Here is a 23,539-nt window from a genome sequence, read left to right as displayed (position 1 = left end):
CCCCCAAAGATACCAAGCTGCAGGTGGAGAGGCAGATTAGTCGAGATCATTTTACCTTCTACCTGCAGGCTTATATTATCGGATTTAATGGCCGTAGTCTACCCCGGATTATCTGAATGGCTGTATTCGAGCAATCACAGCGAGGAGATTCGGCAAAGTGGACCCGGACACTCCTACCAAGTCAGTTTACGTCCATCTACAGGCTTATCGGGGCGTGGGAGTGGCTGTTTAAGCTCCACCCCGGCATATCCTCCGGGACCTGCTGCCACTACTCCGGGGTATCAAACTGGAGCAGCCGGACAAGGGAACCCCGTAACCCCGTATTCCCCTCAGATTAGCCGCGGATTCAACTGCAGATAAGACACGGTAGACCTATTTACCAGTAAGAGTGCTTCCTTTAGACGGTGATAGGCGGCTGTCCTGATGCAATCCACGTACGCCCGTAAGCCCTTATGTCATTGAGGGACTTGAACGGCAGTCGTCGTTCGAAATTGCTTTCCTAAAGTACAGAAGCACAGACTAGTACTGTGTGTCCATTCCCCGTGTCTCACTGTCATATCAAGGCCTAGAAGGTATAAGTACCTCCTCCGTCAGCCCCCGAGTGCGCAATATAGCCCGAGTGCTTCTCCACTCGTCGACTGCCTAGTAACGCCACTCCTTGCTTGTTTCCATTGCCCTACTTCACATCATGGCGGACTCAATACATCCAGTGGAGGAGAGGTCGCCGGAAAAGTCATCCAAGATGCTTGAGCATGCCCCCATAGCGGAAGATGCAGTGTTCGGTGAAATCACAGAGCAGGGGCCGAACTACAGAGACGTGGGTGTGCTCGAATCACCAGGCAGACCTCGACTAACATGGCCTAGGTTGGATGGATGGGCACCGTGGCTCTGATGATGAAGACTCAGTTTGGCCTGGGCGTCCTTGCCATCCCTGGGGTGCTTGATACTCTGGGCATGATTCCCGGCATCATTTGCATCTGCGTGATCGCAACCATGGGCACCTGGTCCAACTACGTTATCGGCACTTTCAAGCTGAATCACCCCGAGGTCTATGGCATTGACGACGCAGGCGCCTTGATGTTTGGTCGAATAGGGCGAGAGGTCTTTGGTGTTGGAGTTTGCATTTGTGAGTCCTAGTCCTGAAGCCACCTGGCGGCTCTTACCCTAACGCGTGGATATCATAGATTGGATATTCGCTTCAGGCTCTGGTCTACTGAGCACTTCAATTGGCCTGAACGCTGTGTCAGCACATGGAACCTGTACTGCTGTCTTCGTTGCAGTGGCGGCCATTGCCTCCTTTGCCCTGGCCAGCGTCCGCACTCTTGGAAAGATGAAATGGATTGCCTGGATTGGTCTGGTCTGTGTCTTTGTTGCTGGTAGGTAGTAAGTAACCTGAATGATCACAGTGCTAATCTGGAATAGTTATGATGGTAACCATCGCAGTCGGTCTCCAGAGCAAGCCATCTACAGTCCCCAAAGATGAACCATGGGCATCGGACTACAAACTAGTCGGCAGTCCCTCGTTCAGCAGCGCAATTTCCGCCGTTTGTTCCATTGTGTTTGCGTACTCCGGCACTCCTGGTGAGCTCCCTTCCCGGCATCACTTCAGCGTTATGGAATAATCTGTCTTCTAACGAAAGTACCAATCTCCACTACAGGATTCTTCCCAATAGCCGCCGAGATGCGAGATCCTTCGATGTACACCCGACCCCTTCTGATCTGCCAGGGCTCCATCACTGCGATCTATATCTCCGTCGGAACCGTTATATACTACTATTGCGGCTCCTACGTTGCATCACCAGCGCTCGGATCAGCCGGGGTGTTGATCAAGAAAGTCTCATACGGAATCGCACTTCCCGGTCTGGTCGTCAGTACAATTGTTGTCCTTCACGTAAGATGCCAAGCTCTGATCATACACTGCACCGTCTGACCATATCAGTTCGCAGGAAAGTACCTTTTCGTGCGCATCCTACGAGGGTCTAGGCATCTCACCGCAAACACGCCCACGCACTGGCTAACCTGGCTCGCCTGTACATTCGCTGTCACCATGTCATCCTACCTCATTGCCAGTGGCATCCCTATTTTCAGTGATCTGGTCTCGCTGATCGGTGCCTTGCTTGGAACTCTCATGTCATTCCAGCCGATGGGGTGTATGTGGCTGTACGACAATTGGAGAAGCGGCAAAGAGCAGCCAACCGTAAAATGGGGATTCCTAGTGGTTTTTAATGTTATGCTTGTATTGCTCGGGTCTTTCCTCATGGTTGCTGCGACATACGGGTCTGTTGTCAACATTATTGCATCGAGCAAGGCGGCCTCGGGAAGCTCGGCGTGGTCCTGCGCTGATAACTCGAATTCGTGATCTACTGCAGGTTCTATGTGAAGCATTTATTGTGCCAACAAGGCCTGGTGGATAGTGTACCATATGAATCATTCAGAAATCTAGAATCTCATGTCCATCAAAGCATTATTCAGACACTACCAGGACATGTAAGAGTAATAGAAATGTTGCATTCAATTTCATATATATCATGTACACATTAAGCTCTGAGACTTATAATCTCAAGCCTTACTTGTTCCCTCCTTCTTAGCACCCTCTGGATCATACGCCGAGACCTCAATCTCAACCCACATCCGCGGTCCACCAAGACGACTAACCTGGACACAAGTCCAAGTGGGATGGTTATCGGGCATCCACTTCTTGAAGTTCCGAACCATGGCGTCCTGGGCCTCATCATCCAAGGCGATATGAAACGAATTGACCCGGTAGACCTGGGACCAGCCAGCGCTGCCTGCATCCTTCAGGGCCGTATCAACATTTACAAAGGCCTGGTCGATCTGCTCAGGGACGGTGTGTGGCTGGGTCCCTTTTTCGTCAAGATACCCGCCTATTTTGCCATCTCAGTCAAGTAATGTCGAGTATGCGTGCAGATGGAGCTTACCCTGGCCGGCACAGTGGATAAAGTCTCCAGTGCGAACGGCGGAGGAGTACCAGTGGCTCTTCAGATTGTTGGCGCCAAATCCTTTGTAGGCGTACTGCTTCATAGACATTCTGATGGTTTGTGAAATCCGGTCGGCAAATTTATGCAAAATATCACTCGTGTTCCTTCAGATAATGGTAGGATGGCGAGGTTTATATGGCAGACTGTGTCCACAGCTTGGGCGGAAGATGAACTCCGCGGTGGAGCCCTGACCAAGTTACCAGTTCTACGAGTTATATCACAATTTACGGGGGTTTGCACTCCTTATATAACATCTCGCTGCATTTTTATTCTCATTCTCTTATAGGTGGATTTTGATTTCTACTGCGGGAAATATGTCGCGCTTTAGGAGGCTGTTCCTCTACCGCACCATTTAACTACCCTTAAATGGGCCCTTCTCTCGTTTACTTACTGTCATCGTACAATGCAATAGTGTGTTCAAAGCCTATCCCATCCCATGCTGCCATCCGCATTAAGATGGCTGAGCGAGTCGAAGAAGTGATAATCACCGGGTAATGCACCGGCATTGTTCAAATCGACGTCCAAATCTGTAAACGCTGGCCAATGGAGGGACTCGCTGAATGGATCGATATCATTCGCTGCTTCCATTAGGCCTTTGGCTGACGTCCCTGTCTCTGGGACCGATTCCAAGAAACCTGGATAGGACATCAGATCTCCCAGCAAGTTGGCTTTGTCCGCGAATTGTCCTATATCGGCATCATGAGAAACACCACTGTCGTGTATCTCCGGGCCAGCGACATTCAAAGGTTCCGATATAAAAGCCGAGCTTGGTACCTGGACTCCTTCAGTTGATATATGGCTACTAGTCACCGTATCTGGCAAATCGTGAGAATAAACGCCAGGATATTTCTTCTCCAATGTCTCTATCAGGCTCCGACGTATGCGTCGCGCAATGTCCCACGATATTGATAGTTCTCCTAATATATTCAACAGGGTCTGGAGATCGCTAGAAATGCTTGCTCCTGCGTCAGGTCGAGCCTGCACCATTTCCGCATGGACTAGGACCACCGCTGCCGAAAGCGAACAGTGGGTTGCCGTAACCGGACTCCGACGAAAGGAGCCAAAGACTTGTTGATATTTTTTACCTATCAGACATATTTGCTTCGCTGCCTTAAGGCTCATTGAGCTAGCCTTTTGTGCATGGGCTGCAACCTTGCCATGTGCAACAGCAGACAGGCCAGATGTCAGGGGCCTCAGAAGCAGGATATAGTTGGTGTGATACACCATATGCAGTGTATACACCTGTGGCTGTGTATTTGCAGATGAAGCGCGTTCAATCCGCAGCTCCGATGGCAGGTCATAATACCATGTCTGGAGATCAAGGATGCGCGATTCGATAAATGACAGGATGTCGGGGGATTTGCGATGGCTGGCATTCGGGGCATATCTGAAATTTATTAGGTGTTTGGAGATAATGGAAGAACGATTCAACATACAACCCAAGTATCGTCTTCTCTGTTATTTGGGACAGGCGAATTAGAGCTCGGAGCAGGAGAGTCGGCACATAAGGGTTTATAGCATTCGAGCTTCCAGGGCTTGGAACTGTGGGAAGGTTGAGCTTGTGCTGGACTTCCTACACCAATGTAAAGCGTCAGTCCTGTTAGACAATAACAAGGGTTTACATCGCAGGTAACGGCAGGAGGCTCGTACCAGCATTGTACAGACTCTGCCTGTGTAGGCCGCTGACAGCTTATCATCACAGTATAACGCCCAGAATATCTGCCGCCGTAACTCAACCTCCTCCCGCGTTATACACTCTGATTCGATCAGGGTCTCACCGTCGAGGTTAAGGCCCATGTCAAGCGCAAGCCGGTTGGCCATTCCTTGATAGAGCCACGCCGCGGCATCTTGTCCGGTGCTCTAATCGAGAAGGTAAGTAATCAGGTGTCTCAAAGGGGGTCATTGGTAAGAGAGAATGTCGACTTACTGTATATATTTCTATCATGATGCCTAAGGCTTGAATGGTCGTCAGGCTGGGCCATTTCAAATCATAGTGAAGCAGCGACTCGGCATTCTCCACAAATACAGACCCAGCGGTGTTTGGATCGTCCGGGTCAGAGCGAACATCGGGCCTGTCAGTAAATCGAGAACCCACGGCGAGTATGCAGGTCAACAGCAGCGGGCTGCAATATCGGCCACCGTTCTTCTCGCTTTCCCGAAACAGCTTCTCGCTGACAACCTGGAACCATGGATTCTGCCATTTAAAGTAAAGAGAAATTAGGTGTTCTTTGAGTGGTTCGGGGGTCGAGTCCTGGCCCATTGTCTTCAAAAAACTATCATACTTCATACGAGTCATAACAGGGTTATTGCAAGCGCGGCTGTGCGATGAGCCTGATACGGAGGAACAATTCGCACTCTCTTTCGGTGACTGGAACCCCAGACGCCCACTCGTCGCGCCATAGTAGCGAATCTCTCCGTCTTGGTCATAGTTAATAGACTCGTCCAGGGAGAATGCACCTTCAAATGCCGCACTCAGCTCCTCCACACCAGAATCGTCAGGGCCCCCAGTAGTAGGAGCGGCAGTCCCATCCTTTGGTAGGCGTAATGCAGCAATAGTGGCATCAACATCGATTGAGTGAGAGCGCAGAATGCCTTCTAGCAGATCAATCCGTCCTCGTAGCATTTCCACATACGATTTCGGAGCAGGTCTGCGCCCATCCTCCTGGACGCGGTACTGACAGCTTAAGGACCGCACTTGACAGCGCGAGCATACCGGGCGCTGACCATCACACTGCAAGCCAGCAGTGAGTTTGAATGCAGTTACTTGCAGTGGAATTCAAGTGGAGATAAGACAGACCTTTGCTCTCCGGCGGCGGCATTCATCACAGGCCTTGGAGGTGTTCTTGCGCCTAACCGAAGAAGGGCCAGGTTTGTCGGGAGGCAGATCCATGCCTGTTCCTCTGGATGTCAAGGCTGGAGAGATCGACTTCCAGGGGAGTAATTGCACAGCTTCATCTGTTCTTCGACAGCTACCGATTCGGTGTTTCTGCGTGGGGGAGCCACAGCCACATGTAGACGCCACAATCACCTGATCTGTAACTGTGGTGTATCGCCACGGGTAAACTGGGTAACCTATGTATTAGATACAATGTTATCCACAGATAGGCTAGGCCTGTATCTTCCGGTGGGAAACCACGTGACTTAGTGACAATGTCAAACGGATGATTAGTCAGCATTGCCCTGACCCTGGTGTAGTGGCAAAGTCTGCAGTAGATATCTGTATACTTTTGTGGCCCTATATGTATACAGTCAGAGAAGCAGAAAACTACTGCGAATACTAAAGTGCACCTATCCATCACTGTTGACAATAGTCGGCCGTATACGCGGCGCTGATGTGGTTGTCTCAATAGCGGATACAGTGTAAATATATATCCATCACCTCGACGACTTAGACACACCAACCTTCTGCTCAACCTTTAAATAATATATTTCTGGGCATTCTCGACAGTGGCCAGAGATGGTTTGGTTTCTTATGATCTTACAAATACCAGGTTGAGGGGCATTGCTTTCTGTCGACGGTGGCCTATCTGATCAGTATCCGTAGACGCATTACGGATACATACGACAATATGTGAGGATGGAGATACCCCACGAGGAGATACGCAAGCTACTCACTCAGACATTGCAGTTCGATTTCATTGGCTACTGAATACCTTCTCCGATCTTGAGACATCCATGGTAAGATCGACTAGTCGGAGGCGTTGAACTACGGCCACAATGCCCGATGCGGAGTCCGGATGTGAGCCCGGAGATGCCTTCCACTTCATACTATTTATTACAGTCCAAGCTGCGTATCATGGTTCATTCTCAAGCCACTACAATCTCTGTTTGTCAAGTTTCTCGTCAACCGAGCCCATCTTACTATGTCAGTTGAGAAATACGACGTTGCCGTTGTAGGCCTCGGGGCCCTGGGCAGCTCAGCAGCATACCAAGCCGCTATCAAAGGCGCCAAAGTCATTGGCTTCGAACAGTACGAGTTTGGACACGTGAAGGGCGCATCCCACGACACATCTCGCATTGTGCGCACCTCCTATGGTGCCCCTGAGTTCATGGCTCTCGCCCGCTCAGCCTATAAGGACTGGGCCGAGATCGAGAGACGGTCTGGCATGCAGATGCTCACCATCACTGGCGGCGTTGTCTTTCTCCCCAAGGACGGACCAAACGGCTCTCACACCTTCACAAGCAGCCTCGGTGCCAACGGCATCCCATACGAGCTGTTAAACGCCGCCGAAGCAAACCATCGGTGGCCTGGTTTCAATGTTCCGGACAGCGTTGATACCGTCTACACGCCAGACACGGGCATTGCGCATGCGGCCAAATCAGTCACAACTATCCAGTACCTCGCTCGCGGTGCCGGTGCCACCTTGAAGGATCACACCCGGGTCGACGGCGTAATACCACAAGCTGGCGGCGGCGTCCTCGTCAGGACATCCAAGGGGGATTTCTACGCCAAAAAGGCCATCATCGCCGCCGACGCCTGGACCAACAAACTCCTCAAACCACTTGGCGTCGAGCTACCCATTACGGTCATGCAGGAGCAAGTCACATACTACAAGCCCAAGCGCGAGCACGAGGCCCGATTCGAGAGCGACAAGTTCCCCGTCTGGATCTGGGGCGGTGCCGATTCGACGGAGAAATGGTTCTACGGATTTCCTTTGTACGGCGAGCCAGCACTTAAGGCTGGGCAGGATGCTGGGCGAAATGATATGACGCCCGAAGAGCGTACTTGGGTTCCGTCAGAGAGATTGCGTAAGGAGCTGAACACGTTCGTTGACGGTCTTATTCCCGACCATGGTGAGGAGCTGCGGACGGTGACCTGCCAATACACAATTACTCCCGATCGGCAGTTCATTATCAGCCCGATGGAGAGGCACAAAGACGTTATTGTTGCGCTTGGAAATGCGCATGCTTTCAAGTTTGCGCCGGCTATTGGTCGCGTAACTGCTGAGCTGGCACTGGAAGGAAAGACGACGGATGATATTTCGAAATTCGGGTTCCCTCAACCTACCACAAGCAAGTTGTAATCATATAGTATCTGGCTAGACATAGATCTCGAATATAAATATCGTCCCAGATAGTTTCGAACAGTGTGGCATTGGCACCTGTTCAGTCCCGTATTCGAAAGAAGAGCCCTTGAACAAGTAGGTAGTACGTAGACTTATATTTACAAAGATCTACTAGGCTTTGGATATACCTCTGGATCTGTGATTCCTGGTCAGGCAAATTGCCAACCTGGCAGGGCGGGAGCTGGCATATAGCAAGTACAGAGAAATGGATAATTCATATTTCTATGGCAGAGTTGCGTTGTTGGACAACGATGTCAGTAGACTTTCCATCTTAGTTCCGACGGCGAAGTGTCAGCGCGTGTATATGTGGGGAGATCCGCCTATGAAGGTATGCCATTATCTCGGGTTCTTCAAAGTAAGTAATTGGAAATAGATATTGAAAAGTGCAAACTAGCTTCCCTGTGAATTCGGTGTTCGTCAGCACCCAGCCATCTCTTGGTACCCATCACGGACCTGGCACGGGCCTAGCACGGGCCTAGCACGGGCGTGAGATGAAGGGTACATTTATTCTGCTTTAATGTCATGCATAACCGAAGGCTTAGGCTAATTGTCTAATTTTCACACTCGACTGGGGCTCTGAACCTGCACTGTGGATCATATCGCCTCCTCACAGTCTGTAGCTTCTCAAAATGCGGACCCCAGATCTGTATATCAAGTCAGAAAATGGCCCGTCCTGCAACTGTAAGATTTTGAACCCACCTTTTTCGAGTCATGGTACTCTTCAGCCCCATTAGGTAGAATGTGCACCTCTTGGTCGCTACCCAACACTGCGGTGGGTACTTCAATTGCCAACTTGCGAGCAATGGCCGCCTTATCTTGGGCCTCAGCGGCCGGACATCCAGGGCCAAAGAGGAGAATATGTTTGCTGCGAGGAGGTCTGGGCCAGGCAACCTCAGATATAGGCCCAGGGGGGTCTCGCTGAAGTAGAGATCAAGATCAGCATGTCGGTGCATATAATTTCAAGGAATCTCCACCTACTGTGCAGAATACTTCAAAGATAAGGTACGTCGAGTCAGCAATTGCTTCGTCGATATCATTAAGGCCCTGCATCCATTTGACAGATTTCATGACAATCTCCTTTGGGATGTCCTGGAGCACGAACGGAGCCCAGTACTGGGCCATCGTTCCTTTCACGTTGGAAACACTCTCTAGATCATTGTTAGTACCCAGGGGTAAAAGAGATAGTAAACATACTCTGTAGTTCCGCCACACCGGCCAAGGTGCTCATCTTGGTTTGATCTATAGCACCAGGAATGTCCAATGCCCATTTAAAGCTCTCTCGGCCGTGGGCTTCACCGTTAGCATCAAACGCATGAATCACCATCATGTCGGACGTGGCCTCTGGCGCGATCGATTTAAGCACCTTTTCTTTCAGAACGTATAAGAACATGGTGACCTTGGGATCGGACTCATGAGAGGCGAAGTTGGAAACTCCCTCGGCCACCTGTTCCAGATGCTCACTGGGGACTAGGATCGACCCAGTCCAAATATCGCGAGGATAGGGGAACACACGGAGCACCGCGTTGACGAGGACTATTAAGGTCAATACCGCAGATGAAGGACTGGGTGTTGAGGACTGACCTCCAAAACCGCCTCCTCCGCCACGAAGCGCCCACATTAAATCTGGCTCTGACGAAGCCCAAACAACCGAACCATCATACTTGACGACCTGTGCGTCCAGGAAGTTGATCGGGTCAGAGATGCAGCCAAACTCGCCGGAAAGCCAAGACCAGCCGCCGTTGAGAATAGTTCCACCGACTCCCACGGATGGTGTACGGGCGCCGACGACTTTGGTTTACGGTGTCAGTTCTGATAAACTACTGGAACATATACCTACTGCCATATTCCGGTGCCTGTTCCTCTAGTTTCTGGTAGACCTGCTCCCACGTCTGGCCGGCGCCAACGGTGGCCGACGTCGAAGACTTGTTGAGATGGAATTCATCAAAGCAGGAAATATTCACGACCACGTCCTTGGCGGACGCAGACATGAATCCATGGCCATAGATGGCGAAGTCGAGCTTTGTCGAGTATAGATGAGCGATGGTCTTGCTGAGCGATTCAATGGACGTCGGTCGCACGACGAGGCGGGGACGGTATTGCTTCTGGGAAGCCCACGTCTTGCTGCTTTCGATGTAATCTGGTGATTCTGGACTAATTATTTCATTGTCGGAGAGCAGCGACCGGAGGGTCGTCAAATCGGGGTCTGCGACCGAGGCCATTGTAGGACATTGAATTAGAAAGATTGTTGCAAGTAGTCTGCAGCTGCCACGAGGCCAACTATATAGCCGTCATCTTTAAGGCCTCCCATGGTTCGGGCGGGGTCATGATCTCCGTCTCTTGAGCTTACGGTGCATCCTGCGCCCGAGCCCATCAGGAAGGCCTCCGAAAGTCTATGACATTTAGGGTCGGAAGTCCGAGATATGCTGCTGTCTCGATTACGGGCCATGGTTATTCAACGAACTGAGGATAAGAGCCATAACACAATTGAGTAGCTAGATAAGTGGACGAGCAGAACCTGCGCCCGGTTGGCGGTTGGAGGATAGCGGTTATTGGACTATTCGCTCAGCCACTGCCAGCAAACCGGCAAGTATTACAGTTGCAGGGGCGGCTACAATTCTTTTGCTCGATACTGTCCAATGCATCAACGAGGCTGTAGGCGCCGAGCGAGAACGATTGGATATAGGCGCTCCCTTCACTCTTGTGGCACAGCTAACAGAGACAACAACAGCAGAAGACGAGGCTGACTCGGATTTGCTTTTTGAATGTGTCTGCGCCGTGAACATAGAGAGTGCATTTAAAGGCAGCCATCTCGTCTCTGATTCTCATTTCGCCAATGTCTGTACTCCCAAGGTTGATCTATCTTTGCAACCACTCTTTCTAAGTGATCCCCTTCAGTGACAATGATCCTTAACATTGAAGCCCTCAGCAGGAGGTATCAGGAACTGCGAGCTGCCGAGGATAGCAAGGACAGGATTATCGAGGTTAGCTGACTCACTTAGCTCTTTTGAAGAGGCACTCACTGTTTACCTGTCCAGGATTTACTTGAAAATATTAAACAACTTGGGTCCAAACATGCAAAGGCAGTGGACGACTATGACGACCAGAAAAGGGCCACAAGCTCGCTGAGGGAAGACATTAAGAAATACAAGCTTGATATTGATGCAATGAAACGGGGTCAGGTGGGCTTGCCTATGCCTTCATGCCCTCATGCCTATAGCTGACTGAATTCGGTGCGTGAAGGATAAATTGAGTTTTGTTTCTGTTATCGTCGACGGGGATGGCATGAATGTACGCCGTTCCGTCCTCCCTACAGTGGACAGTTCTAACTTCCCTCAGTTTCTAGAGAGCCTTGTACAGGACGGAAAGCACGGAGGTGATAGAGCTGCACGACGCTTGATTGAAGCTTCCGACGATCACGTCCAAAACACTGAGCCAGCTGCTCCTTCCAACACCTGCTATAAGATCCGAGTGTACGCCAATGTTGCTGGCCTGACTAAAGCTTACCGAGGCGACAAGATTCTGGACTACGATCAGGATTTGACTTCATTTATCCAGGGATTCAACAAAGCCCATCCCTTGTGCGATTTTGTTGATGTCGGGGACGGGAAGGAGTGTTGTGATGTGAAAATGCGAGGTCAGTCCTGTCGTATCCATTGCAAGCAGGGAAGATACCTAACATATCCTTCCAGCTCTTCTTGAGCGAGACCTTGTTGATATTCATTGTCAACGGGTTTTGTTTTGCGCATCTGCAGACAATGGCTATGCACCGGTCCTGCGCCAGTACCGGGGATCAAGCCGGATCTCCCTGGTCGAGGGACCGCCATTTGCGCGAGATATGAAGGAGTTAGCAAGTGACTTTAAAACTACGTCTTTTCCAAGCGTTTTCATGGCTAGAAAACTGAACGAGACTCAAAGGGCGTCCTCTGGTTCTGTGTCCACAGCAACAAGCACGACCACCACAATTTCCTCAGGATCACCAACCCCAAATTATGCGTCCGCGGCAGCAAAGCCAGCCCCTGCCCTGCAATTCCCATTTCCACCGGCAAAAGGCCGCCAGGAACCCATGATCAGCCTAAGGCTGTCACTTTATGTGAATGACCTGGACCAGAGAGTTGACTGGCCCCTGAAAACGTCACCAAAACAAACTGTCGCATCGTTGAAAGCGCGGAAACTTTGCAACAGATTTCACATCCTGGGGGATTGTCCGTACGGGATCTTCTGTTCACACGAGCATGGAATTGCGCCCAGCCGCCAGGAAGTCGTGGACTTGATGTACATCGCGAGATCCAGCCCGTGTGGAGAGGGCGTTTACTGCCGCGACGTTAAATGTCTTTCAGGGCATCGGTGTGCATTTGGGGAGAGTTGCATTAACAAGCAGGAGTGTAGGTTTGATTCAAGTATGCATGCTGTTGCGTTGGATAATTTCAACCGGATCGAGGAGTACCCATTGGATTAGGCCCTTCTACCTTGCAGCATGTATTTAGTAGTATTTGAATCTAAGTTTACACACAGCCACTACGTAGCACCATTCCTTATGGAATTGTGAGAGTGGGGAGCCATAGTCCAGCAGTATCCAAAACGCCATCAAGGCTGAGCGTTACAGATGTGCCACACAATTCATAGCCCCGGATATTCAATGGTGATAAGACAATATCCCTAGGTGATGTGATAATACGGGCCCTATAGCTTTCAGGTTGGGGAGAGGGGCTGCGAGGCTGAACGGCTGCCATGACCAACAGGCGTCGAACAGCTGTCTGCCAATATCACACTGCATATGGTCGTAGCTCAGCCTCGTTGGAAACACCAATTCAGCCTCGTCAAGCAGACATAAAACCATCACCCATCCCATCTGTCTGATTGCAAGCTGCTTTTTCGATTACCATAAGACTCAAACATTCCTGTCCCACCATGTCTGGGGTCGAAGCTCTTGCTTTTGTTGGCATCATCCAACTCGGGTGCCAGAGCCTGCTATCTGGTTACAAGACATATAGGGAGTTTCCGGGGGATATGCACGACGCTAGGGATAGGGTTGGAGTATTGTCCCGCGCCATCGCTGGATTCCGTGAGTTAGACATCGACTGGTCTTCTTCAAATGCCCCGTCAGATCTGGTGGAATTCAACCTTGCGGTTAGCGAACTAGAAGCCCTACTTGAAAAATATGCGCCCCCTGGCTCTACTTCCAAGCTAAGCTTTTTGAATGGATTGCGGTATCTACTATTTGCCAAAGCAAAATTCATAAAAGCTCTTGAAAAGGTCAACAAGATACAGTTTAGCGTTGACACAGCCGCACGTATACATGAGTTGTGAGTATATAAAAATACGTTTACTTTCAATTACTGAGCTCCCACGCAGGAAAATGCTGGCGCAGGGAAACGAAAAGTTGGATTTGATTGTTTCGGACACAACCGAAATCCGTGCTATGGGTAATCAACAAATGAAAGAGCAACGCCAAAACAAATTCCAGAGTTGGATCCCTGCTCCCAACACTCACGAGGACCATACTCGAATCTGCGGTGAGATGGTATCAGGCTCTGGTTCTTGGGTGCTTGATACACCGCAGATTTGCGATTGGCGTTCGAGTGAGGAGTCGGGAATTGTATGGATCCACGGCAGGCGTAAGTTCAAATTATCATCAAAAAGAAGATCTACTCATATTTGCCTACGCCGTAGCTGGAGCTGGGAAGTCCACCATAGCGTCAGTGCTGTCCCTCCGCTCCCAAACACGTCAGCCCTAACATCCAGAACCTAGATCGAACGTCGTCGCCAACCTTTTGCAAAGTTCTGATAGTGATTCCGGAGTCGCCATCGCCTATATATATCATGACTTTCGCGATCCCCAGAGGTTCGAGAGCAGACGCCGGGTCATAACTGCAATCATATCGCAGCTTTGCGATGCACTGGGCGATATACCCAGCCAGCTAATGGAGCTATGTGAGAAACACAAGTCTCCAGCAGCGTTGGACACTCAACATATCGTATGGGTAGCACAAGAATTCAAGACAGTTTATTTGGCCATCGACGGCTTGGACGAATGGCATTCGACAAGGAGAGGGGAACTACTGGACTTGCTTCTGCAATTGAGAAACGAGACGTCGGTTACATTCAACATCCTAATAACCAGCCGATTTGAGAACCAAATATCGCTAAAGCTGGAAGATTGCAAGGCTATTGATCTTGTTGAGGAGGCTGATCAAGTCACCGGCGACATCGAGCGAGTTATGTGAGCAAAAGTGGACAGCCTGCTTCGAAGCCGAGCCCTCTACCTACAGGACCCTACTCGCAAAGAGGAGATAGTCTCAGTGTTGACTAGCAAGTCGGAGGGAATGTTCGTACTCACGAGATCCATCAAATAGAAATAAATGCAAATGCTGACGAGTTGATAGCTTTCTTTGGGCGACGTTGGCCTTGGAGGACCTCAGTGGGGTTAGTGTTCGAACAGAAGACGACCATTACACTTTCAAATGCTTGGATACATTACCCAGTGGCATGGACAAATTTTACGAGCGCATTCTTACGAATATACTCAAACCACAGGTCCTTTGCAACCTAGTGAAGCAAACGCTTGGTTGGCTGTATTACAGCAAACGACCCCTCAGCGCAGGCGAGTTGGTGTCGGGTCTCTCCTACGATAGGAGCCTTGAAGCACCAAATATCACCCGGATATTGTTGGCATGCCATCCCTTGGTAAAGGAGCACGACGGTAATCTCCAGTTCGTTCATTTCAGCTTCGAGCAGTACCTGGGGGATAAAGCACAAAATTTCAGTTGGCTGTTAGAGAGCCCACCAGCCATGACAACCGCCTGTCTTAAGTGCCTATCCGACGTGACGAATCGTTGTCGGCTACACATCAAGGAATCTCCAAGGGAACTCTTGATTGCATTTCCCTTCTCACAGCATGCAGCTGACCATTGGGGGCACTACGCAGCTGAGGCACTGCCGCACGACAAGTCCGGGCTCCTAGGCCAAGAAGTCGAAACATTTCTCCTTACGCAGGACTCTGTAGCTGCGTCGGGTAAACTTATGTCGCCAATCTATTATTTCCACGAGGCGTGGCCTTTCCCCACGGTCAATGATCTTGACCTTCATGGTCCTCTCGATGCCATGGACCTGGTCGCCTACTTTGGACTGCATACATTAATACCCATAATGTCAAAGTGCGTAGAATCAACACCATATCCTGAGCCCGACGGAATCCGAACCCCTTTGGCGGTGGCAGCCAGAAATGGCCATCTCCAGTGTGTGCGGATGTTAGCGAGCATTTACCCACATCACGTTAATTGCACAGACGGACAAGGGGTGACGCCCCTTTCTTGGGCCGCGATACTTGGTCTTGAGGATGTTATTCGCGAGCTTGCGAGGAATCCGGGGTTAGATGCTGCCAGTCGGGATGATGAGGGCCGTACAGCTATTTCGTTTGCAGCGGAATTTGGCTACCCCTCGATCGTACATCGTCTTCGAAACCTGAACGAAAGCGTTGTTGACGTACCTGATGATGACTGTCAAACACCGCTTTATTGGGCGGCATCCGGCAACCACCTTGATACAGCGAAGGTTTTCATAGAGGAATTCCGCGTTCAAACCAATTTGGACATTCTTTTAAAACATGCGGTTGAGTATGATAGCGCCGCTGTTGCGAGATATCTGATGGAAAGCCACAGGGCCAACCCATTTGCAGAGGATGATTCAGGAAAAATACCTTTCCTGATAGCTGTTGAACGTGGTAACAAAGATATTGTCGAGATCATGGACCGCCAGTGGAGTGTTGGGAAATCTTCGCGAGATTTCCTCATTAGCCGGCAACGGCGCAAAGAAATATACAGCCGTGGGCTTCTGATAGCAATAGACCCCGTGGTCACCCCTATTTTCAATTACACTCATCAGGAATGGTTGATCCGAACCCTGCTCTCCAAGGCCGATGTCAATTATTCTTACTCAAGTGGGCGAACACCTTTGATAGCCGCTGCATCAAAGGGTTCGGAAGCCATCGTCGAAATGCTGCTGAAGGATCCCAATATCTACATTAACAAGACAGACGAGACAGCTAAAAGTGCGTGGCTGTATGCGCGGGACAATAACCACTTTTCGGTAATGGACCTTCTGCAAAATAGGGAAGCAAACGATTGCATTCAAGTGGACTATAAAGAGATCTACCGGTCCCTCTTCCCTCGGTGAATACGAAGAGTATCGATTGTTGAACTCATGATCTTCTTGTTTACATATTTCTTATGGATAAGGACTGAAAATAGTGTTGCTGCTTTAGGGCTGGGATGACGACACCACCCTGCCCGCCACCATTCTACCGTCACTCTTACCTAGCTGCATTCTTGATCAATTGTTATCCATTAGTCGGTAAATGAACGAGCTAGCCTTGTTAAACAACATACTTGTACTACACATCCGCGTTGGCGCCTGATCTTCCACAACTCCAGATACTCTACTCTACCTACCGCTTCAGCTGCACGATCTACTCCTAGATATATCCAGATAATCCTTATCCTCATATTTTGACATACAAAATGGGACTCTGCTTTAGCTTCCCTCGACGCCATCACCCCATGATGATGAGACCAGCGATGGTTGCTCACCCTCGTCCGATGATGGGAGGATTTGGCATGCCGATGGGGGGTATGCCGATGGGAGGCCGTATGGGAATGGGCGGCATGCGTATGGGAGGAATGGGCATGGGACCGCTTGGTGGGATGGGTGGGATGGGATTCGGGGGTCCTCGATTTGGTGGCATGGGCGGTGGTTTGGGCGGGGGGATGTATGGAGGGCGTTGTTAGTGATCAGACAATAGGATATAGTTGGATGGTTAAAAGATAAAAAGATACTGACCACCACTATCCTTTAATGAATTATCTTTATACATCTTCAATCTTGATATTAAGGGATGAGAGTGAGGATACTGTGAGAGATGTTCTGCAAACTGCATACTCGTTGTAGTTGGAGTATCTGATATTCTAATATAAGATAAGATGCGAAGAAATTTCTCAAATCGATATGATCTGGAAAGAATACTGGAGATATGTATATTGTTAGCTGACTCGGAGCCGCGACTTGGCTGAATAACTTCTTTGGTTTCGGATCTGACCCTCCATATTTGTTTAATATAAATTGTATTGGGAAGGGCTTTAAACACTGCTGGCTTTCTATTAATATCGGGTTTTCGGTTTTATCTTTGTCCGAACGTCCTTTATTTTCCACTCAGGAATATAAAAGTAAAAATATTGGTGTTATATGCCTAGTAAAAAGGACTCGAGTGGGTTCTCCCACAGATCTTTAGCTAGTACTAATTAGGAGATAATTATTAATATACTAACTCATTTAAGAGTGAGTCTATCCATTATCTTAATAATCAACTTTGTTGTTGTTTAGTTAGGGTGTTAACTTGTTAAGGCAGGGTTATTATAGCTTATACAATCTATAGTCCGACAGAGCCTAGAAAGGGAATATAATTATTAAAATTAATAAATATAGAAAGTTTATTGTCAATCTTATCAGTCATGCTAGCTTTGTATTTGCTGTTCTAAGAGATTTAAGTATAAGCTGCTTCTAAGTGATCCTTTTCTGTTTCAGTATAGCAGCAGACTTTTCCAGGTGACTGAAAAGCTTATTATACATGTTAAAGATTAGATGAATACTAATACTTATAGTCTTTGAAAGACGATTTATGAATCTGAAGAAGGGTTCTGTAATATAGAGAAGATATCCAATTTAACCTGTCGCCACTTCTCTTGGCTAAATATAAAGTGATCTGGCCGATTTTTCCCTTTACCGAGTAAAAGAATATGGGTACTACGTAACATGTATAATTCGGGTGGGAACAGAAATCCACGAGTCTTCCTGAGGGTTAAGAGTTGAGGCCATTGATATAGGGATACCCGAAATTCCTTCTAGATGGGCTCGGGTATTTGATTCAGATAGCCTACTGACTAGTATTTTGTTCGGGGCTATTGACCATGATTTATTGACTAAGAGGAAAAGGAAAAACCAATAAGGGTAGGCAAAATAGTAAAGTAAATACCTGAGTGGATAAGTCTAAATAGACTTGGGTTAGCCACGTGTTGTGCACTTGGAATTGGGATTGTGAAGGAATGGATGGTCTGATGCGCTGGAAGCCCAACAGGGGCCTTGGTGGAGGAGAATGAGAAGGATGAGGGTATGTGGTCTGCCTGACGGTTCTGGGACCCAACCAGACAAAAGTTAACATTTTTCTTAGTGGAAATAACCCTCTGGTAGCGGGGCTGTCCAGCCAGGAGGGGGTGGAAAACCTAACGTGACGGTCCGATGAACGAGGTGAGGACCTTCGGAATAGGTGACCCCAATATTGGAGCAGGTTCTCTTCCCTGAATTTCAGACTGTCTGACTCTCAGAGAACTCCCCACGTATGATCTCCGCTGTCTTTCCTGTCCCCTATTCCTGCGCTGTTAGATTATCTACAGGGTAGTCAGTCATCTTCTATAACCAAATGCCTGTCACTCTTTCTATCCTAGGTAACAGGGCAGGACTTAGTGCGTTATATATTCCATCTTGAGCTCCAATTCTTGAGTTTCAATTTGCTGACGCAGTGACATGCGTAAGAATTTCCATATTCAACTGCATAACCAAGATACAGGTATGTTTTCTACAGATAGAATGTCACCCAAGCGGGTATCTTTAAGTATATAGATAGCTGAAATAGTAGCCCGTTCCACTCCCATCTATTTCTGTACCTTGGCATACAAGGTGTCGTTCGCTTTTCTAAGCTATTGACGACATACACGTTAAGCGCTCAACGAATGTCTTTTTGCGGTCCTTTAATTTACGCGCTCGTTTTTGAGTTTGGAATTCGCCGGAACAGAAAGCTTGCTGTGATTGACCTTAGAACTAAAATCCTTAGCATACCTGGACACACGTATTTGCTCCAAGGAATGTCTTGATATCGAAGGGCAGGGTGCCTTCCCCCTATTCTGATACGAAAATCGCAATATCTCTCGGCCGGTGTAGCGGCAATCACGAAACCCCAAGGATCCTATAAAAGAAGTACCGTGGAATATACCGTATATAAAGCGATTCTGGTCCTTGCCAGAGTTTCTGATCGGTGCTGAAATATAAACAGGATGCCATCAAGACATTCCCTTCAGTCAACGTTGGCTCCCCGGTCATCCATATTCCTTACCTGATGATTCGTTATATAGTAGAAAAAGAATAAAAAGCCTTTTTCTAGTTCAGTACTAGTATATATAATGGGGATAGACGGTAAATGGTAAATACATCGGTTGTACCACTGTAACAGGAAAATATCGATAAGCGCTATTATGCACGTGGGTGGAAAAATGTTAGACCAATGGTTTGAACTACAGCAAGCCCAGAAATCAAGAACTCTGACCAAGACCACCCTACCGAACTGTGAACAGTTCGAGTCCAGATCCGACAATGTATTCGTTTTGCTTGGCCGAGGCCAAGGCACTCAACAGGATCACCCCCACAGGCGGCAAGGAAACCGATAGCACCGCAGTTCCCCAGAGGATGGAAGGGGCTCGATCGGCTTCGGAAGTCGGACGCCTTCTGGTGCGCCCTGCCTTCGGACCGTGGACAGAATTATGTCCACGGAATCCCCACTTTTGGCCCAAGCCCACGGACTTTGTTTTGTCGAGAGCTCCACAGCTGACTGAATGCACCCGCAGAACCCACAGGCCGATGGGGCCTGTATCTGGTAATCAGCCTCTTAACAGGCGCCCTACCTTTCTTAAGCCTTTGAGTTTGGGGACGTTGCTCGACACCGTTTCGGAGTCTGGAGCTGCTGCGAAAGATGCCCGCGGACGTTGGAGATGGGTCAACTGCCTGGAGTGGCCCACACGTTCCCAGAATCTGTCGCCTCGTGCTCTCCGATTCGACCGCGTCTGAGAACTGCGGGAAAAGGGAGGCCGTAGGTTTCGGTTCAGCCGTGATATCCAAGAGCGCTCTACCAACGCCCCGGAACTATTAGGAATATAAATATTGCTCGTTCATAAGAATACTGCCTATCGTTGCCACTCCGTGTTTCTGCTGTATTCTTGCGGCTGCACAACATGCCGCTCGTTATTGAGGCTGTGATAAAGGAGAAGGTTGGATTACACCTTAGGTATGGTGCGCGCATTCCTGAACGAGCCGAGATTTTAACCTCCTGGAAAAAGAAACAGTGGGAAATTAGCAAGCGAGTGCGGAGAGTTGTATACGCTAGTACGACTTTCTGTTCCTTTGCAGGAGCTGCAGATATTCAACGTTGATATACTTCCATGCGTCGCCGAAATACCCAGCATTGAAATTCTGAACGATGGGTCATTCGAAATCGTTGCTCGGAAAGTGCACTTGCCAGCTTTACAAAATGCCGTACAGAATCTTTTCTTGAATGCTCAGCTCGACAAAAATTATAATCCTTTGAACCCCACTGGCAAGGACGTCGCTTTGGGGTTTCTCCTTGGCGCACGAAAAATGGCAGGAATCTCGTTCTACAGACGTGCCCTGAGAGTGACCCAATCGGATGACGCGCGCGCGGCGGCATTTTACCGGTATTTGCTTGATATTAATAGTTTCCAGAGGAACTAAGGGAAAAAAAACCAACCTTGCAAACTTTTAGGCTTCCGTGATGAGCCAAAGTGAGCATTTACTCATATATGTATATGACGAGTGATATATACTTACATACAAACCATTAGATACCTGTTGTCCTGTTCTTGTTGGATGGTTATCTTCAAGTCGGCTTGATGGGGTAGGGTAATCTTAGGTGCTTCGCAGACAAAATTATAGATGACTTTGGAACTGTTACTGCACTCTTCAAATTAAATCACAATACGTCAGGCCAGAATGCGTAGAATAGTTCCGTTTGAAGCTGTTGTTTATTGGAGGAAAGATCTTGCCTCTCGCCCCAGGTAATATTCATGGGCGTGTCCAACCCCACTGTGGAGGGGTCTCAAAGGCGATTCTCGATCGACTAGTAAGCTGCTTTACTCCATTCTTTTGCTGGCAGCCTGACGACATATATGCGAATCAGCGAAGGTCTTATTGAATCGACATCGGCATGTGAGCTAGGACCGGGCCAAAACAGCGCACCGCGCTTCACATGGAACGCCTCATAGCATGTAAAGGCTTAGGATAGACGTTGAACAGCTCCTCCACCAACTCGCTTTGCTATTAAGTAATAGGTTGAAGCCGTGGAAATTGTATGTAAACAACCTATCTCTCAAGGTAAGGCTCGCGCTGAATCCCAATCAAACGAATCACACAAAATCGGAACGGGAACAGAATACGAAGCAAATTCAACCGGTTTAGACGACCCAAGAGTACCGACACGCTAACCTCAGTCGGCGGAACGGGGCTATATCGGAAATTGCCACCCTCTTGTAGATTGTTGGGCGTAGATCAGGGCGGGAATGTGGGGATAACAGCAAGACTGTCAGCCAGCAGGTTAATAGTGTCTTCCTTAGTTATTGAATCTGTAGTTTCAAGTTTATGATTATTGCTACAGCTCAATTGGCAGGAGTTGAGCAACGTTATTCAATGGGGCCTTTGGGTGGGATGGGAGCGGTAGGGAGAATCCAAGTCTACTTTGCTGAAGGTAAGCCCTTTTGCCTGGTAGATCCAGCATATTTAAAGAGTTCTCTTACCCTTCTTTATCTTGCCTACATCCTGTCAATAGACTTGCTACACACTGCTCAGTTTCTCTACGGCGTCCAACATGTCGCTTCCACTTCAGCTCGCCTTCTTTACAGCATTGGGTCTGTCCATGGTAGACGCACAAGCGGTTTTCGCGCATTACATGGTGAGAAAGCCAAGTCTGTTCCAATTACAGTGAGATATACAGAAAGGGTCTGACACGGAGGTTGATAGGTGCAATCAATTGACGGATCAACCGACCATGCTTATCAGGACATCCAAAGCGCCATGGCTGTCGGATTCGAAGCGTTCGCGCTGAATCTCGGTTCGACCGCGGACTGGGTGGATGACACCGTCAGCCAGCTTTTCAAGCAGGCTGAAGGAACCGATTTTAAATTATTCCTCAGCTTTGACATGTATCAGAATTCCGATCTTGATCAGCATATTCCGTTGTTCCAGCAATACCAGGATCATCCGAATTACTACCGTGCGGGGCCTGACAACTTCCCTGTAGTCTCATCCTATGGAGGATATAATGAATCCGACGCCTGGGGCTCATTTAAGTCGAACACGCCCGTGTATCTGCTGCTCAACCTTGACGACAACTACGCAGGACAGGGAGACTCTTCACCCTATTTTACTGATCCCCGCGGGCAGCTCTCCAATTTTAATGATATTGTGGATGGCTACTTCAGTTGGGAATCTACCTGGCCAGCATCGAATAACGGCCCCGCGAATGTTAGTGCTGATGGAGATGTCACTTTAATCGAATTTTCACACAATGCCCGGAAGGACTACATGATGGGTAAGTAGAATCACAGAGTAAGCTTCACCTGAGCCAGATTTATTAATGCACCTCGTATCTGCAGGTATATCACCACTTCAATATAAAAATCTCCAGGGGAGCACCTGGTACCGCGTTGGTGAAGTAAACCTCCCTCGGCGCATGACACAGATCCTCGAGATCAAGCCCGACTTCGCAGAGTTTATTACTTGGGTAAGTAAGTTTCCCTCTACTATACCACTACTCAGGCTGACACCTGGGTCCTTGAACAGAATGATGCAGGCGAGAGCCATTATATCGGGAACGTGTGGGAGGACGGCTATGACCCTACTATCCTCACCTACGCTAATAACGATCAATGGCCACACTACGCATGGCAGCCCCTGGTTACATCGTTCATCAATGCGTATAAGTCCGGGGTAACGGCTGATCGGATGCAGCCTCCGGCAGATGACCCTATTGGAGTAATGTGGTACAGAGGCATGCTCAAGCATTGCGTCGACAACCCACCGCGAAACGCAGATGCCGCGCTTGACGCAGTTAATTTTGCCATTGTCCTTCCCTCCTCCAGTGAGGGCATGCAGGCCCAGGTCTCCAGTGGTGGGAATGTATTGACCACCATCCAGCTTCACCCTGGATTGAACTACGCAGCAGTTACTGATATGGTTGTTGGAAACCAGACCGTGAATCTTCTGGATACAGATGGAAACGTGGTTATGGGAGCTAGCAGCACATCCGAAGTGACTGATGACAGCGAGTGCAACTTCAACTACTACGTGGTCGGCTTAACAAAATAAGTGTCGACTCTGGTATTTCTAAGGTTGTCTGGCACATAGGTCCCGCTACCTCGACTGTCCACTTTGGATAGTATTGCAAGGCTGGGTTGTAATAGAACTGTTCATTATTAGGGGCATTCCTTTTTAAAGAGCCTTTCATATTTTAGTTCGCTTTTATGTTATTCTCGTGTTGGTGTGTGAAGACTTGTGACTTTTTTTATCACGTGAACTGTCTTTTATACATTCTTAAGAGCAAATATAGCTTTAAAACCTGCAAACCTGAGAAGTTGTTATCAGCAT

At 48.8% G+C, this 23,539-nt stretch overlaps 8 protein-coding genes across 8 annotated transcripts; 5 read left to right on the top strand and 3 right to left on the bottom strand.

The window, feature by feature from the left end:
* Window positions 1-688: 688 nt before the first annotated feature.
* Window positions 689-2,359, top strand: APUU_81015A (uncharacterized protein; the record flags this gene model as incomplete). The annotated part of the gene is made up of 6 exons (XM_041697360.1): window positions 689-817; window positions 865-1,126; window positions 1,185-1,376; window positions 1,423-1,581; window positions 1,659-1,891; window positions 1,940-2,359. 6 exons carry the CDS (start codon window positions 689-691, stop codon window positions 2,357-2,359), a joined length of 1,395 nt encoding a protein of 464 aa, XP_041562898.1.
* A 200-nt stretch (window positions 2,360-2,559) lies between these two features.
* On the bottom strand, window positions 2,560-3,048 carry APUU_81014S (uncharacterized protein; the record flags this gene model as incomplete). Its single annotated transcript, XM_041697359.1, has 2 exons — window positions 2,560-2,885; window positions 2,940-3,048. The coding sequence occupies 2 exons, from the start codon at window positions 3,046-3,048 to the stop codon at window positions 2,560-2,562; spliced, it is 435 nt and encodes a 144-aa protein (XP_041562897.1).
* Window positions 3,049-3,416: 368 nt separating this feature from the next.
* Window positions 3,417-5,889, bottom strand: APUU_81013S (Zn(II)2Cys6 transcription factor; the record flags this gene model as incomplete). The annotated part of the gene is made up of 5 exons (XM_041697358.1): window positions 3,417-4,386; window positions 4,436-4,572; window positions 4,650-4,859; window positions 4,927-5,730; window positions 5,797-5,889. 5 exons carry the CDS (start codon window positions 5,887-5,889, stop codon window positions 3,417-3,419), a joined length of 2,214 nt encoding a protein of 737 aa, XP_041562896.1.
* Window positions 5,890-6,862: 973 nt separating this feature from the next.
* APUU_81012A (uncharacterized protein) lies at window positions 6,863-8,023 on the top strand (the record flags this gene model as incomplete). Its single annotated transcript, XM_041697356.1, has 1 exon — window positions 6,863-8,023. One exon carries the CDS (start codon window positions 6,863-6,865, stop codon window positions 8,021-8,023), a length of 1,161 nt encoding a protein of 386 aa, XP_041562895.1.
* A 593-nt stretch (window positions 8,024-8,616) lies between these two features.
* Window positions 8,617-10,284, bottom strand: APUU_81011S (FAD-binding oxidoreductase; the record flags this gene model as incomplete). Its single annotated transcript, XM_041697355.1, has 6 exons — window positions 8,617-8,709; window positions 8,765-8,983; window positions 9,044-9,213; window positions 9,260-9,598; window positions 9,647-9,853; window positions 9,903-10,284. 6 exons carry the CDS (start codon window positions 10,282-10,284, stop codon window positions 8,617-8,619), a joined length of 1,410 nt encoding a protein of 469 aa, XP_041562894.1.
* Window positions 10,285-10,965: 681 nt separating this feature from the next.
* APUU_81010A (CCCH zinc finger DNA binding protein) lies at window positions 10,966-12,521 on the top strand (the record flags this gene model as incomplete). Its single annotated transcript, XM_041697354.1, has 4 exons — window positions 10,966-11,046; window positions 11,101-11,244; window positions 11,306-11,699; window positions 11,755-12,521. 4 exons carry the CDS (start codon window positions 10,966-10,968, stop codon window positions 12,519-12,521), a joined length of 1,386 nt encoding a protein of 461 aa, XP_041562893.1.
* A 7,769-nt stretch (window positions 12,522-20,290) lies between these two features.
* APUU_81009A (uncharacterized protein) lies at window positions 20,291-20,632 on the top strand (the record flags this gene model as incomplete). Its single annotated transcript, XM_041697353.1, has 1 exon — window positions 20,291-20,632. A coding segment is annotated over one exon (342 nt), but the record flags the coding sequence as incomplete, so codon positions are not given.
* A 1,129-nt stretch (window positions 20,633-21,761) lies between these two features.
* Window positions 21,762-23,260, top strand: APUU_81008A (glycoside hydrolase family 71 protein; the record flags this gene model as incomplete). The annotated part of the gene is made up of 4 exons (XM_041697352.1): window positions 21,762-21,845; window positions 21,914-22,484; window positions 22,549-22,676; window positions 22,736-23,260. The coding sequence occupies 4 exons, from the start codon at window positions 21,762-21,764 to the stop codon at window positions 23,258-23,260; spliced, it is 1,308 nt and encodes a 435-aa protein (XP_041562891.1).
* Window positions 23,261-23,539: the final 279 nt, after the last annotated feature.

This window comes from Aspergillus puulaauensis, chromosome 8, assembly GCF_016861865.1.
Source record: "Aspergillus puulaauensis MK2 DNA, chromosome 8, nearly complete sequence".
Lineage (NCBI taxonomy): Eukaryota > Fungi > Ascomycota > Eurotiomycetes > Eurotiales > Aspergillaceae > Aspergillus > Aspergillus puulaauensis.
The sequence above is the reverse complement of the archived record's forward strand: the minus strand, read 5'-3'. Positions and strand labels throughout refer to the sequence as shown.